General features: G+C 35.0%; 2 protein-coding genes across 2 annotated transcripts in view; one reads left to right on the top strand and one right to left on the bottom strand.

The window, feature by feature from the left end:
• The window catches only part of LOC142974074 (uncharacterized protein KIAA0930 homolog), a 67,173-nt gene that overhangs the window by 36,138 nt on the left and 13,204 nt on the right, over positions 1–17,831 (bottom strand). Inside the window, exon 4 of the mRNA XM_076116204.1 lies at positions 15,814–15,912. Coding sequence (XP_075972319.1) covers positions 15,814–15,912 — 99 coding nt within the window. The remainder of the gene's footprint in view (positions 1–15,813; positions 15,913–17,831) is intronic.
• Positions 1–17,831, top strand: part of LOC142974073 (phosphatidylcholine:ceramide cholinephosphotransferase 2-like) — a 149,158-nt gene that overhangs the window by 122,879 nt on the left and 8,448 nt on the right. The gene's annotated exons all lie outside the window — the stretch shown is intronic.

Raw genomic sequence — 17,831 nt, 5'->3', positions numbered from 1 at the left:
GGGTTTGATGCCCGGGCGGAATGATTATTATTTATGCCATCCACAAACAATTGTTTCGGGTTTGGTTGTGCTTTGTGTCCGTTTTTTGTATGTTTGTAAAAGTCTTCGACACAAGAGCAATTCTTAGTGCGGGAGTTGCTCACTTTAGCGATTGTTTATGAACTTACAAGTAGGTATGCTAGTGCTTAGGTGTCCAAGTACACTCGCACCGCAATAGTTCTCATAGTTCAGTTCGAGGTGTAATGTAGGCAAGACTCGCGTTACTGCATAAATGCGCATTAGGAGCCGTTTGCGAGGTTGTTATGCAACTAGTTGGATAAACATCACGATCTACTGACACGACTGTGCTTGAATTGTTTACTGAGATTTTACTGACTGCTATTTACGCTTAATAATATATTAAAAATCTAGTTATAAATGTTTATGAGTTACAACCTGGAGACACGGATTTCCGTTGCCGCAATAACAACAAATACAAAAAATTCCAAAAAATATTAAGGGGGTCCCCAAACAATAAGCTTGCTTCTTTCGTACTTTTTTGATACGGAACACTCGCAAAAATAAACACGAAACACTCGAAGTTTAACTCACACTTGGCTGGTTTTTTTTTCTAACTGAAAAACTAGTAATAGCTAATATCTATTAGGACTGTTACTTGACCTTGATGCAAAATAAGTTTCAATGTTAACTTCAGTAAACGGTAGTGTAGACACATTTAAATAATCGGTTCCTTATTTAGCAGTTCAATTACTGTTTCTTATTATCCCACTCTTTTCCGTTGTAATAGTAACATTTACTACTACCTAATATGAGAACCTAACTTATATGTTTTTAAACATTGTCACGAACATTTTATAGATGGGTGGCTGTTTAGTGGTACTGAGTGCTTTGGAGGGCACGTCAAAAGTCTCGAATGTTTTCCCTAATAAAAGTCGTTAAGTCAGTCCTTTCGGGCGGCTTCAAAAACTACTAGGTTGACCACTAATGATACGATAAAAATACAAGTTTAATACAACAAAACATCTCCCATAATAAATGCAATTTCAAATCTTGTGCAACGTCAATAACAATAATAATTCTTGTGTTCGTTTGTCTGTAGTCACAACCGACAGCTGCAAGGAAGCCGATCGTTATCTATTAACGTACGAGACCCTTGGGAATACGTCCCCACGGACTGTGACACCTTATAAGAGGGAGAGCACCCGGCACTAAGAATCGCCTTTTAGAAGGCTATTGAGTGCTAAGTTATAGATAATTTTGAAGGGTATGAATGAAGAAATAAAGCTGTGTTTTACAAAAATAACTAATTTATAACAAGATAATAATTTTTCGCCGTTTAATGAACTTTAGTTCTGTATTCTTTGAAAGAAGGAATAAAATATGTATTGTTACACAGTCCAATCTTAATGTACCAATTGATGTAGTCAGTATTAAATGCAATGCCCTCCACGGGACACATACCACAGATGAAAGTTATTTTGTAAATAGCTTTAGCGTATTACAAAAACTACAATTAAAACATATTCACAAGCGACTTTGATAATCCGTGTCGTGGATGGGGACCTGAGGAGCTATCGTATGTTGTCGACAACAATTTAGAAGTCACTGCTGTACATTGATTTCTCCCTTTAATTATAGTGATTAACATGTTACGTCAAAGCGGCAATGTACTGAATAGTGACCATCAATTTGACGTACACAAGTTGTCAACGGAGACGAGTTACGCATACAGACCAGGCTAAAGATTACTTATACCTTTCATAAGGGGAGCCCAATGAAGCACAGAACGTTAATTAATCTATTATAAATGCATAGAATCATTCACATAGCTCTTAAACAATGTATTGTTATTTATACATTAAATACTGGGTCAAATAAAGCTTAATGACCGACCTAGATCTGCAATTAAGTCCAGCCTAAATGAGGGCAGGCAGTATCGGATGAGGATTTATATTATTGTAAACTGGTTCAAACTAAATTCGGGAACAAATGATATTGCGGAGTGGGAAAGCGAATTTTTCCAGTAATGAGACACTATAAAATTTAAAATAAAGTAAAATCGTCGTTATATTATAAATGCAATAGTTAAACTGAGTGAAATTTCGTACACTAGTACTTTTTAATCTGGATTAACACATAAGATACTAATTTAAACCGCTGAAAATATTTACACACGGACCAAGTTGTAGGCAGAAAAAAATATTATTTGTGGAATTAGAGTATTTTTCTGTACTTTATCCCAAGAAGTATTTTTTCGTTCTTTTCTAATCCCAAGACAAAGGAAGAAGACTTGAATTTGATTGGTAGTATTTATTTTATTTTATTTGAGTAGACCTACGTTACTTCATATAAAAAACGTCCATACTCAAACCTCGCGTGTAAGTTTAGCATGCAATTTAAAATTAACCACCCCAGACTACCCTATCTCCGTTTATTTAATACTTAATACATTTACGACATACTTAGCTACAGTAGCTACCAAACGATTGTATCGAACGCAAACGGTTTCATTGGACATACAATATGCATTTCTTTGTATCGGAAAATTGAGGGTATTTCGATAAAAAAATGTTTCGTGTGTAGTAAAATTTTATAATATTTTCCTCTGTTTGTATTAGTTATCCCGGTCCTATGCTTATTTTGATTATAAAGGTTTTTTTTTTATATTGCGCCTGCTTTTCCAGATTGGAACTAAAAGATTTCGCTAAGAATTACATTATTAAGTAGAATTATGTAATTCTTTTGGGCATATCCGCTGTGTATAATAAGTGTAATTAATTCTAAAAACATCTTGGTTTCAATTTCTAATTAAAAATCTAATAAGGTGGGTTTACACGAAATATAAAGATTTTTCCAAGAACTTCTGCTGTCTTCAACCCATTCATTGATGTTTCATTAGTAAAAAGCAATTAGTATCTTCGTTAAAGTACTAAGAATAGAGTTAATTATGTGTCTTTATCAGTAAAAGGTCGTGCGGTTCCGTAATGGCTTCAACAATTAGTTTCAGATTAGTATTACATCATAATAAAAAATATAATATCAGGTGACATTAGAGAGATAATGATTATAAAGGGAAAAAAGTTTTGGTAAAAAAGACCAGACTAATCTGGTCTTTTCCTGAACTTCCAAGTAAGAGCTGGTCACCAATGAAAGGATTTTTTATTTATTTTACACATACTTATATGGGTGCTATTCAATATCCTTCTGGTAAAATGGGGAGGCACATTGCATTGCATTGCACATTAATTTAACGCAACACTAAACACAGTCTATCCTTGCCAGATTTATAAATAAATATTTTGATAATGTTCCTTCGGATATTCTCCAGCAGTGCTGAGGAAATTTACACAAAACAGTACAAGAAACGATTAATATTAAATGCAAAATTATAAATTAACATCTTTGCAATAGACACATATTTCGAAACTTCATAAAGTCGTCCCACAGAACTCTAAAAACCCATATGCTTTCACCATAGAACTTTTTAAGTAAACCGAAGATATCTGAGAGTACCTACGACTTATCTCCATTTCCAAAGCATAATATAATTAGACTGTCTTTTCTCCAACTTTAGAAAACTTTTATACTCATCACAGGTTTTGAATTTTTTAAGTATATTTTTTATTCAGTATATTCATTAGTAAGTCTCCGACCCACACAAGACCAGCATGATGGACTTAAGATCTACCCTCATTTTGTAAGAAGACCCATGCATAGCAATGGAACATTATTCTGTGTCCTATCAAAACGGAAAACATGTGACTCCTTTTACAATTCTATTACAGAGTATTGTAACAAAGTTATACGTAGTACTCAAATATCAGTATCTAGGTACATGTAGCCAGTAGATAAATGGCTACCACTACATGATCGATAGCGCGGCGCACTGTATTTAATTACCGCTCGGCCCGCTCGCTCTCGGCACGGATTGGATTTTATACATCACGAGATATCGGCCTGATAGATTTAAGGATAAGAGCCTGAAGTGTTGGAGTATAGAAATATCTGTTTTAGGACATGAATGGGCAATTGGGCGTTTAAGGGCCAAATAATATGGGTCCCTTTGGATGATTGTAAAGGGCCTGAAATTCAAATTTGCTTTTTTTTATATAATTAATAAAAGGTTTCCGAAGTGACTGTTACCTTTACGTGTTTGCGGGAATGAGCAGAGCGTCATGTCTGTCTGTCATAAGACACATTTTTCTTCTCTTTTCGACTCTCATATCTGAAGCGCTTAATCTTCCAGTAGTGTGATACAACGAGACATTGTTTTGAGATAAATTTTTGATAAAAAAAATACAGGAAGTCATCACTCTACTATCATTTTTGAACATACAATTACAACGCACAATAAAATTTGCACGTAAATATATTCTAGGCATTATTTATTTAATTTAGCTACTCATTAACAGATAATAATTATATTCATGAATAATGTAATGTATTTTTCCGTTTAGTCTCATATGTCTTTGTACTTCATACATTTTAAAGCGCTAGAAATATTTCGAAATCCGCTTTTATTATTCGTTTTTTAATGATTTATCTGACAGATGAGATACCCAAAGCCTATCCGCAAGACGTTAAATCTACCTTAAGCGTAAATATTTATATTAAGGAAGTACGATTTCTTCCACTAGCGCTATCGTATGATTTGAAAGCTCTTATTAGTCGTCTATTGCATACAGGTGCACTCTACATACAGAGTAGTATAAGTTGATTAATTAATAGAGGAACCTACATGAAATTGCATCCTGTGTCAGCCATATCAAAGTATAAAGTCACTTCGGTTTAATGGAGTAGAATAACATTATTTCCTGTCAATCGCGCGACTAGTAGTTTGAGTGAGATAACACAACTAAAATGCAGATTTAATTCAGTTAACTTTAGTATTCTGAAACAGTTTAAAAACTGCAGAAGTATTAGCGATGCAATTACAAAAGATTGACAGAATATTTAGTTAACAATCAGTCAGACAACTTAGCTTAATTCGTCCATAATGTTTTTAAAGACAAACCTTACATAAAGAGGCCTACAATATCACTTAAACTATACTTAATCTAGATGGCAACACACACAACAAACGTAAATACGGTATACGAAAAAGAGTGACAAAGAAAACACGAAAAGCGTCACTTAAATTCGAATGACGTCATCGTTTAGCCTTAAAGCAGACAAGAAAAATCCTCCCCCAACTTTTATTATTCATATTCCAACGATTGTAGCACATAATATCACACGATGACACACTAAGCGCATCGTAGGAGATCGTGTGTGACGTCACTATGAGTCATTCGTAAACAGTCGCCGTTTCCCGATAAACCGTCTTATTAGCGAAGATGACTGAACACTGAATCAATGTTTTGTATACGATATGTAAATAGAACTATAGTCATGTTTACTTCAATGACAGTATTCATGTTCCGGTAGGTTCTTGTAACCTTTGGACTAAGATAAGTTTAATTATGAGTATAGGAATGATTAATCTGTGGATGTGTGCGGCCAATATGCTCATTAACAATTGGGTCTGTGATCAAACTCTTTAAGATAAATACACCCACATATCTCAATATTTTTGGTGAATGGAAAGCTAAATTTTTAATATTAAATAATCATTTTTTAACCCGTGACTGTCTCACTGCTGGGCAAAGGTCGAACGAGGAAGGGTAGGCCTTGAGTCCACCACGCTGGCCAAGTGCGGGTTGGGGAAAAAGGTTCCTGATTAAAATAGCTGACTTTTTTATACATTTACAAAGAATTGATCAGGAAAGCTTATTTTCTATTTAAAAATTAATTTATTCAAACAAATACTTCCCACTTCCATTATTTACACATACAAAACCATTATCCGTCATCATTCATACAAGAATAGAGTAAAGGCTAATTTTATCCCTAATGGTTTGAACAAACGACTACTATTTTAATATTGGAGTAGAAAAAATACATTTGACCTTTAACCCCTGAGTTCAATTGACAACCGCGCGCTTCGATCGATGAAAGTTTTTCACTACGTTCCTATATTTATCAAACTAAACTGTTGATGCAATAATTCAGAGGATAACTTTTACTTTTCTAATCTAAAAATATCTCAAAGTTTCGTATTTTACATTTTTCTGCCAAAAGACGTCATCAGGTGCATTTAGGTACTATTTATTTGGCTTACAAATACACGTAGAAAAATATAGCTTTAGATAGATATTTACCTTTATTTCAAGACCGAACTACATAGGTAACTTATTTCCATATAATTATAGACTAACACAACCTTAGAATACTAAATATTTCCTTGCTCTAAGCAAAGAATTATAGCATATAACAGGCCCCTAGATCGCGGAACAAACGAAAAAAAAACTGGTTAAATCAACGAATGTCAAATTAATTGCCACCATAAACATATGACGTCACTACTTCGGTGCACGTGTACTTCCGTACACAACGGATCAAGGCTGGCCAGTTTAGGTGCGACTGATAGTTCGTGACAAGAGTCGATATTTATAAAGCAACGAGTCTGTTTTTAAAACTATCGGATATCCGAATAAATTTAGAATTATCCGAAACACATATCGTATGTAAATATGTAACGAATGGGGTGAAGAGAGAGTCGGCCGCTTGTAGAGATAAGAGAAAGAAATGCAGACTCCACTTAGCGTAGGATAAAATCAAATTTACCCTAACAAAGTATCCAGAAACCGTACACCTGAGGAAATCTACCCGACAATCTGAAATGACTTCGTTTCGGACATGAACCTAAAAAATAATATTTTTATATCAACATCCTAAAATTTCATGTTCGTGACATCCCTAGTTCGTGACGAACAACAATGCAAGTAGGGCGGCTGGAGAGATTCCAAGCGATTCGATTTTGTGGAGCCGAGAGAGCCGATACTCGCCTCGGTATAGTCGTATAAGTAAGTGGACAGCGCCAAACCTACTGCCAGAGACAGATTATTTACCCAATATTTGTTGTAGAAGAAACTACGAATAAAGATTGCTGGTCAAAAGTATTTTTGAAACTTGGGTCATCTTTGCCCACAAGGTCTAAATAACTGGGTTCCTGGGTCAACCTAGGGATTGAGTTTTCCCCACAACGCATGGGACCACAGTCAATGTCAATCACACTTTACAGGCTAAAACGTAAGTTTGGATAGATTTAGATGTGTCTGCCCACACCTCACACAACATTATTTGGTTATGAAGGCGGCGGTTTTGAATATAAATACAAATATTAAACGACTACTTATATAATATTTAAATGTGTTGAAGAACGAGTTAAGTTTAATATATTATTATTGCTTTGTACTGACTACGCACCCGACCGCTTTGAAGGACATCTACGATAAGATCTTTTAACACGACGATGTCCATTTATTTTTTTACTTAGATTATGTCGATTCCTTCTCATAGTAACATGAAACTAAAGCATTTGCTTAATCTATAATAGGGAAATCGTATTAAGGCTCTAGAATTATGCAATTTTTACAACCAAACCACACCACAATTGATCCATCATTAATAACTTTAACACAAATTGGACCTAGTAAGCTGCCTAAAAATATGCGACTCAATTGGCATGAGATCACATTAACCTATAGTACCCTTCAAAAGACATGATTATCACAACACAACATTTCCTATAACCATTTAATATAGCCGCACAAATACGAACCAACCTTTCCGAAAGAAAAACGGCAAAAACCATTTGTCTTTCAGCACCAAAGAATCATAACACTTTCCCGTCGTCAAATAAATATTATGAAAGCGAGAAAAACATTTGTCCTGCAATAAAGGCGGGGTTGTTGCACATACACATGTATCGGGAGAGAAGTAGGCCACAGTAGACCGCGCTATCTATGTGCTTATGTGCTAGCACTGACCCAATAACACAATGTTCTCACGTTCGACACGCCCGTGTTAACACTGCTCTCTGAAAACAGTGTGATAAAAGAACGATTTTAAATGCTGTTTTGTGACTAGATTTAATTCTAGTGTGAATTTCCTCCTTGCTGCATATTTCGTACGCTTTGATGCACGTTTGAAATAAACGAAATCTTTCTATATTTTTTTTTTTTTTTTTTTTTACCTATTTATTACTTAACATTTGATTGATTCTTATTATAGGTATATAATTGGTACACGTATCAAATCTAACATCCCTATTTCCAAAATTAACTAAATCTAACAAGCATTTTGTACAAAGAAATAGTTTTATCTGCTATCCTTTTGTTGAAGCATCTATAAGAATAAGAAAGAGACAATAAGATATAAATATACAAACCAATCAGGCTACAATAGTATGGTACATTCCATGACATGTATCAGTGAGACCTCGTGTGCGGGCACATGGCGGGCCATGTGACGGAGCTGCTACAGACCACAGAGGCACAATGGTGACTGTGCACATGACAAGTATACTGTAGCACAAGTTTATGCTATCGGTGTACAAGACCTCGGCGCACAGATTTATTGCACTGACGTTACTGTGCTATTGTGTGCAGATAGTGGACTGTTGTGCATTGTACGGATTAATCGGATGATATAATTGGGTTTTCGGATATTGGATATGCTTTGACTAAAACGGCGGCAGAAACTGGACTATATTGGAATAGATTAAACTACAACTTAGAATCCAAAAGGATTATACAATTAGTAGTAAAATGACATAGGCTAACGAGAGGAGATATTAAAATTGATGTTGACGTTGTTGATGTTGTTGAATTTATATGACAGCGTATTTTTACCTTCAAAATATTCCACTCATACCTATTCAAAATGTATCCAAATGTATATATTTGCCTGCGGTTGATGAGAAACCACAATATAATAATATATTATAAATTTTATTAATAATAATATGAAATCATCCACTTAGTTATTAAAGGAATCACTGAGTCATATTAATACCGCAACGATTCCACTTAACATTTACGAGAAGTATACTACACCTCGGAAATTTCTACAGAACATGTTTGTAAACTAACTTATACGTATCATCTTTATAAAAACAACACTTTCTCAGACAAAAATAACTTCAGACTAGATAACGCGAGTCGTGATGATAACCGTGATCTGAGACGGGCAGTAACGATAAGAACGCGACTACTAGACGAATACTTACATACTTTTTGGATGAATCCTAAAAATATTTCTATTGCTGCAACTCACGTTACAAGTAGCAGACCAACAGTAATTTGAATATAACGTAGAAATGAGTAACCGTTTCAGTTACATCCGTCAGAATACTTGCCACAGTCATCATAATTTTCAAACTCTCGCGTTGTATGTTTGGGAGGAACACAGGAATAAAAACGAACATGCATTTTACTTGGAACTAGAATAGACTTAGCCGCGGCCACAAACTGACTACCACAGTCAATCCTTTAGGGAGACAGAAATGCAGAACTCCAGTAAATCTAGAGTCTTCTATACTAAGTCTGTCTTTTCATTGTTCGATCGTTCAGTCAAAAGATTTCTTTCTAAAACTTGAACTACATTGACCCCAAAAACTTTTACTTAAAGCCTACGCAATATTAGATGTCGTTGACCGACCAATAAAGTATTAAATGAATTTGTCACAATCCAAAATGTCAAATGTATTAAATTCATTATGCATTCAATTGCCACTGCGTTGCAAGATAACATTGCAGAATGATGCCAACTATAGAACGAGCATGATAGGAATATCTTCGTGAAAAGATGAATTTCGAAAGGGACTGTTTTATCATTACTGCAACAGATATAGCAATGACTGACGAGCTAATGAAAAAGAAAGTTTAAAGCTTTCTTTTCTTTTCTTTGAAAAAAAAAATTATAATAAAATCTAAGCCTTGTTCGGATATCTTAATATTTAAATCAAAGGTGACCGAGTAACTGACTGAGATAGTGATCTGACATAGTGAAATTTGGCATGCAGTTTTTGATCAATACTACCCCCAAAGAGATAAAATAAGGACTGAAAGTTGGTTTAAATAATAGAAGTTAAAAATAATAAAAGTACGTCGTATGTCATCAAACGGCTTTGAACATCTTTGACGCTTGCCTGAAGGAAAAGACCATTTGATTCTCCGAAACCATAATAATATCACAACCTTCGTTCCGAACTAAACTTTGGTTCACGAAGGTCACCCAAGGAGTTCATGTAAAGGACCATGACCTAACGCAACAGGCTTCATCACAAGTTGAGGTTAAAACAACCAACTGTAGGAAAACGGTTTACTCTTATCAGAACATTGCATTGACTTTCCTCATTGCTCCAATTAATTATTTGCGTCAATATTTTATTTAATAGTACTATTTTAATATTATAGAATTATTTCTTTATCCTTGTTCTAATATAATTATAGTATTAATAGTCTTCTAGTTTTCCCACGCGTTAATTTAGTTCATTACTCATTTGTCGGCGACCAACAACTAAACGTAAATGAACGGAATGCCCCAAATTCAGTTCACAGCAAGTTTATAAACAATTTACAGCGACGAGTAGCCGTGAATTTTAATGTAACTTTCAGAAATAACACCGAACACGAAATGGAGTGTGCGAAATTTACCATTTTAAAAATATTATGATTAGTCCACCGATTCTAATGTGAAGCTATGAAAACGTCACCGGGTTTTTATACCAGTGAATATTTTTAAATTGTGAGATGTTAGATATAAGCGTCAATAAAAATACGATGCACTTTCAAATGACTTTGAGCGCGATGATTATTAGGCGAAGATTAAATATAGTTTTGGAGTCGGTAATCGGTCGTTGAGGAACGGTCGATGGCTCAGTAGACGCAAGGTCGCGGCCGACATCTCGCCAGTGATAGCGGCCTCCCACGCGCCTTCAACCGAACATTCCTTATATCGGTCAACTGTTTCACGAACCTTTTAAACATTGTATGACAACTACATCTTACTTTCAGTTCCTATTTATTTTGTACGTAACATCAGTTGCCAAGACAAGAACATTTATTAGCGGCAATAAAAACAGTATTTTAGACTCAAGCTTAGTTTTATTGTTGGCATGTAACAGTTGTTTGTTCCCACAACTGCAGTCATTGTTATTAAACAATAATAGAAGAGATTATCATCGGCTAGTGTAGTAAAACAGAAATAAACAATGTCGTTAACGTTTCAAACGGCTTAGATTGGTCGTTCGCAATCGATTGCTCAACTCCAGCCAATTGCACATCATTTCTCGGCAAGCTCGTTGATGAAACAATTGCTTGGCCACCTTGTAGCTCGTTTATAATGGATATTGATTTCGTTTTAGTTCGCATCTCGGCTTGTTAATCTTGAAACGAGTCGTGTTTTAAATTCACAATTGCTATCCACAAATAATTGTTTTGGGTCTGGTTGCACTTTGTGTCCGTTGTTTATATATTTGTAAAAGTCCCCGCGACACAAGAGCAAATCTTAGTGCGGGAGTTGTCTTAAAAAAATCATCGTCTATTTCTATAGGGCTTTCTACCTTCTGGGTAGCTCACATTTATGTTGAACGATATCTCACTTTTAGTACTACCAAATAGTTTCAAAGTACTCTAGTTGCCACATCAACGGGTGCACATTGACACAGCTATGCAAATGAAACCAGCTTCATCTGAATGGACGGTCCACTACAAACATTCCTCTACTTGTATTAAAAACCGGTAGAAACGAGCGTATCCTGTTTGATAAATATAGTGCGATAAACACGAAGGTCGTCGAGGTTGATCACACCCATACTGTAGAACATTCCAGTAAACAAAACGTACTCTTCACTTTCATCACGACTGTTATACCCAAAGTAGTCGGGCAGAGGCCTTGCTGTACAAAAATGATCTAACGTAAATTTGAAAACACCATTAGCTTATAGCCCGCCCCAGGAACCGAACCCGAGACCTAGTGTCACTTAGACCACGAAGGCAGTTTTCTTCACCGTCATATTGTTACATAAAACACAGCAACAACTACATTATTTTCTAATATTTTTGTTGCTACTTAAATAAATAAGTACGTATTAATGTGTTTACTAGGATACATCGAAATTAAAGGCCAAGGTCAAGATTTTTTTAAACCTGGGACCGAATCGACTCCTGCGGCTTGTAATCAATTAGGAACTTTAAAGGAGGTCATAAACATACTGCCGTGCATGCTTTTAGAAAGATACTCCGCACGCAATCCAGACGATTAGCTAAAATATTTCAGAAACCTTTCGCATTACACCAAAGTATATTTGCGATATTTATAAAACTAACTAATTATATCTACCAAAATTCATTATCATATCGTTCAAACGTTATATAAGTATACCTACCGTTAGATACTGATGACACCTATCTATCTTTGAATCAAGGGCTTATCTACCGATATAAATACACAATCGATGAGTAACTATTATCTTTGGATAACCTTGGAATATTCGGTAAAACATTCGCATTGATAATTTCTGTAACCAAACAATACCACAAGGTGAATATTAAATGTAAAGTCATTTCCTTGAACCATGCGCTTGCGCAGAGTACATAACAATGTAAAAACAAAAAAGAATGATATTTTTTTAGCTACTGTGCCACTGTTAAACAGAAGACTGTCTGCTTTTTTCATTTTTTTTGCGACCTGTTGCTGTCAAATGCATTCATAGCTAAAGTCCAACAACTTAGTAGACAATTTTGGCTGGTATGATTCAGCAAGGTTATTGCAGTTACGCGTATTTTCAAAAAAAATAGCTGTATCAAACAGGCCACTATCAGCTGCCTCAGCCAGCCTGTATACCTCAGCCAGCATACAAGGCTCTCTAATAAGTTGTTGGACTACACACTGATTTTATTTTTCTTACAAATGTTTTATTTTTCTAGAATAATCGAATTAGGAATGTAACACTTTATTTAAAACTCGCCTAATGGCGTACAAACTTGGCAGGTTGGAAACATTCTATACGGTTTCTACGAACAATATTAAAAACTAGCTGCTACTGCGACTTCGTCCACTTGAAAACAACCAGGTTATAAGCCATCAGTGTACCAAATTTCATGCAAATTCGTCCTGCAGTTTTTCTCGTGAAAGAGGAATTCATCATTCATCAATACTTACAAACTTTCGCATTAATAATATTAGTATTATTGGGAATCACACCACTTATTACTAGCGATATATAAATAGATGCAACGTGTAACTAAACAAGTGCACCGCCAAGTCTAAATATATCATCAGACGGACTAAGACGACAGCCAATGAGATGACCTGCCATGTGCTAGACGGGGTTAATGCGACACAATACACAATGTTTTCGATAGTTCGATAAGCATATTGAATACATATGTATATAAAAAGATTTAAATGAGAAGCATTTTGAAAGGTATCTTAATATACATCGGTCATAGGTTAATTGTAACAGACATCGTAATTTATAGACAACTCACTGCAACTCCAAAACATTTGTCCATTTCTAAGTAACGGTTATACTTCAGATTTTGAATGTAGCTTAAAGTTGAATGATATTTAAAGACAATTCTTCGAATGAATAAACAACCCCGCGTTGCAGATACTAACACTCTACATGTAAGTAAAGATATACATAAAATTGATTCCATGGGTGTTGACTAAGACCAAAAACACCACTTGCTACGATTCCTACAAAATTATTTTGCTTCATAAGTCGTCACTCATGCCATAACACCACGCACCGTAAACTCAACCCACAAATATTTGCGTGTAAAATTGGATTTCCGAAATTCGATGCAACGATGACGTACAGTACCGTGCAGTCAAAACAGTCAATATCATCCATCGACCTGTCTGATGTCTCTGTTTAGTGCGACTGTGTGACCCTTATCTCAACATGTTCGTTATTAATACTCTGTATCTGGGACACCGCGCATATTTACACCTAATTATATAAGTATTATATATTTATTATGTACATGGCCTGTCATTATCGACTGGTATGCTATTTGGGGTCAGCGCCTCTTCCGTTCAGTTTGATTGGCCGTGTGTGCCCTCTTCTAAGAGTTATTTCATGTGTGTGTTTTTGTGTATTGATGACAACTAGAGAACTAATACACCATTTAGCGAATATGTGCCAAATTTCAAAATTCTCGGCTGAATATAATCACTATATAGTATAAAGCAAAATCGTTCCCCGCGTCTGCCCTTATGTCTGTATGTCTGTATGCTTCGATCTTTAAAACTACTGGGCGGGCTCCTAATTTGACATAATTCGATGTGGGGATTCTATCGAATAGATAGATGAACCATATAATCGACATTTTAACGGTTTTTTGTCAGACCCCTCATACCCAGACACCATTGTTTATTCTGTAAAAACCTTTCGATGAGGAAAACGACTGTTCAAGTGTACACACCGAAAATGTTTTCGAACATCGTACACATTATAAAAACAAACAATCACACTTAAATACACGTACATACTCGAGTAAAACCTGTTCCTTAATGATGTTATTACCTTTTAAATCGTCTGTACTGAACAAATAAAAGAAAAACAGAGAATCCTTGAGACGTGTGCAAGTAGTCTGTAAAGACACTGTGACAAACGTACCGTGGGACAATACAGTGCTTATAACTAGTGATAAATGTTCCACAATTGTTTTAAAACTTGCCTTTACTAAGTACGGAAGACATAACGACCTTCAAATGTTATTTAGTTACTTGGTTCATTGCGAGTGTAGGTCTTCTTAAGGTCGAAGCGAGGCGTTAAAAAACCGCTGGAGTTTTTTGGTCATAGATATTTGGGGCGAAACTAATGAAGAATTGCGGATTTGTGATCAGTTTGTAGTTTGAAATTGTACTTGAAATAAAATCCTTAGAAATGTAATAACTGTCATCAAGACAGATCTAAAATCAAGAGGCGGTTAAGGATCTTTTAAAATTGAATCAAAAAGAAAACTAAACCGAATATATACGTCTAAATCGAAAGTATATCCTAATATTTCAAAACAGCTGTACTTAAATTTCACTTTTAGAATAATATTATAAATAAACATTTGCTACAGCAGGTGATAAAAAGAACCGAATTGCCTTCAATACATAATAATGAAGGAGCATAATAGTCTAATTAGTGACAATAACGTGACATACCGTGCAGTTTGTGTAAACAAAATTAAGTACACGTGTACTCATCAACACATAACAGGTAGGGTTTTCGGGAAAATCGATTTAACCCGCACAGTTTTGGTAATTACGTTACATCAGAGAATGACGCATAGAACCTTAAAAGAAAACCGCAACTTAAGTATACACCACTAATGTTCTGTACAAAAATGCTATAGTTACACCCGATCCCATAAAACGCCGTCATATTTCTTCCACTAGACTTAGACATTTAAAAGTTACAACCAATTTTTCCATCTTCCGGAAACTTTATTCGAAGAATTATCGAAGTGTTTGCAAGAATTTTTACCGAATACGATAATGATGTAAAGTAAAATTGAAACAGACTGAAAAGCAGACAATATAGAAAATATCATAGAATTCCAACTCAAGCACAAGGTTTGCCGATACCATTGTTTCGTGGGTCATTTTTGGCACGAACTGGAAAGGGGACAACTGGGAAAATTTGTCTGCCGGGTGACGAGTGAGAAAAAAATCCCAGTTGTATTTTCGGGGGACAGTGCTAGAGGTGATAACTGGGAATTTACCGTTTCGGAAGCCTTGTGACACTATCCTATATTTAAAAAGCAAAATCATATACAGCAAAGCTGCGCAAGAGTTTAATAAGCTTTTAACTTCAAATTCAAAAGACTTAAATTGTTTTTTTACTATAAATAGGTTCACCAAAAAAAACTACTACTATTTTCTATAAAGAGAGTTACAAAATAATACTTCAGTTGTACTAACCTCGTCAAAATTGTCCACCATGAAGCATATGTGAGGATAGGTCATCTCCTCTCCTTCTCCCTTCGTGTCCATCTTGCGTCGACTCGGTGACGCGTACACCTACGTCACAGTTGTATTAGACACAAAATAATATGAGTCATTTGTTTTGTTTGGATTTCATTGAAGATTATCTAGTGCGTGTGGTGATGTAATGTGATACTGATAGGCCATTTGTTATCGAGTATTTGTTATTGTTCAGTGGGACCATGTTTTAATGGGAAGATTAGCAAATGAGCATGTTTTGGAAGTTAATTTTCTAATTTACAAACTCCATTTGTGTCTCGATTTTAAGACCTATTTTGCTAATTACAAATAAGTTCTACAAAGTTAATTCTTTTTACAAAGTGCGATAAAAATTATTGTTTTTTTTTTCAGTTATCTTCTTATCGACACGTTGGGAAGTTCCCAATAGAACACAAAAATCATGCTTATAGGTAACCACTTGACCATTTCTTCCTAAAATATATACAATACAACAGTAAAATATAATTCAAAATAATTTTAAATACATACTTTTCAACAAACATCCGGAAGAGCTGTACCAAAGTTGACCAACATTTTCCATTAACCAGCTGGCTCTTAATAAATGTAATGATTACTCACCGTTACGCAGTATCTATATGACTCATCATCCAGATTAATAACCTCAGGAATTTGTACTCCCGACCCTCGCTATATCGAAAACCTCTTTGTCATAATGATGACTAATTACCGTACTTCTAGCCGACATTATAAATAAACACTGCATTCACTAATGAGCCGATTTAATTGCTTTACAATCTTAACAAGGAATTAAATGCGACATTATTGCTTGAACTTTATAAACATAGAAAGATATAATGAACAACACAACCAACTATCCTAACTGAAAATTATCGACAATATAGTGGGTAGTAGCAGAATAACTTCCAGGCTCTAGTGCCGGAATCATAGACAACAGGTGGGCTATACCTTCTCCTTATTATCTATGGTAATTAGCAGAACATCCGGAGAAAAATCACGTAGCGTCTGTCACTAATTCACAATACTTGCCTAACTAAGCGAGCATAAATTGACACTAGATCAAAACTAGATCGACATCCAATCGAAATTTAGACCATTTTAATTCCGAGACGCTCATCTATAGGTACAGAAACTCGTACGAGACGTCTATCTACAACATATACATATTATACATACTTATCAACATATTAATCCACAGTAAGATCAACTCCAGTTACAATTTTAGATGCGACAGAATAACGGGACTATAGACGAAGTACCTACAGATAGTGAGAATTAAAACCTGTAGTTACCAACTCAAGATTTCGACACCTTTGGTTCAAGACAGATGAACGACCGACGAACGAATATCATCCAATATAATACAAGTACAAAAGACTATGAAGAGAAGGGTAGCTGGAAATAATGAGAAACTATAGATTTACCATATACTTTCCTTGATCAAAATACAATAGTTTTAAAACCTATTTGTTCAATAAATAAAGGACCATAGCATGTGGCATAAAAATGGATTTCAGTAAAAAATTTGTCGAATTAAAAATGCTTTTGCCGATGTTAGTTGTCCGAAAATCATGTTAAGGAGCCAAAATTCTAGTAATTCAAAAAATATAAAACCTTTCTCGATGTATATTAAGTTTCCAGGAATATATTTTGTCATAGTATGGCTTACTAGCTGACCCGCGCAACTTCGCTTGCGTCACATAAGAGAGAATGGGTAAAATTTTACTCCGTTTTGTAACATTTCCTATTGTTACTCTGCTCTAATTGGTCGTAGCGTGATGATATATACATAACCTATAGCCTTCTTCGATAAATGGACTATCGAACACTTAAAGAATTTTTCAAATCGGACCCGTAGTTCCTGAGATTAGCGCGTTCAAACAAAAAAACAAACAAACTCTTCAGCTTTATAATATTAGTATAGATTCAGCAAAGATCCAAAACTAATATATCATAATATATATTTACTGGTGTTA

Source organism: Anticarsia gemmatalis, chromosome 7, assembly GCF_050436995.1.
Source record: "Anticarsia gemmatalis isolate Benzon Research Colony breed Stoneville strain chromosome 7, ilAntGemm2 primary, whole genome shotgun sequence".
Classification (NCBI taxonomy): Eukaryota; Metazoa; Arthropoda; class Insecta; order Lepidoptera; family Erebidae; genus Anticarsia; species Anticarsia gemmatalis.
The sequence above is the reverse complement of the archived record's forward strand: the minus strand, read 5'-3'. Positions and strand labels throughout refer to the sequence as shown.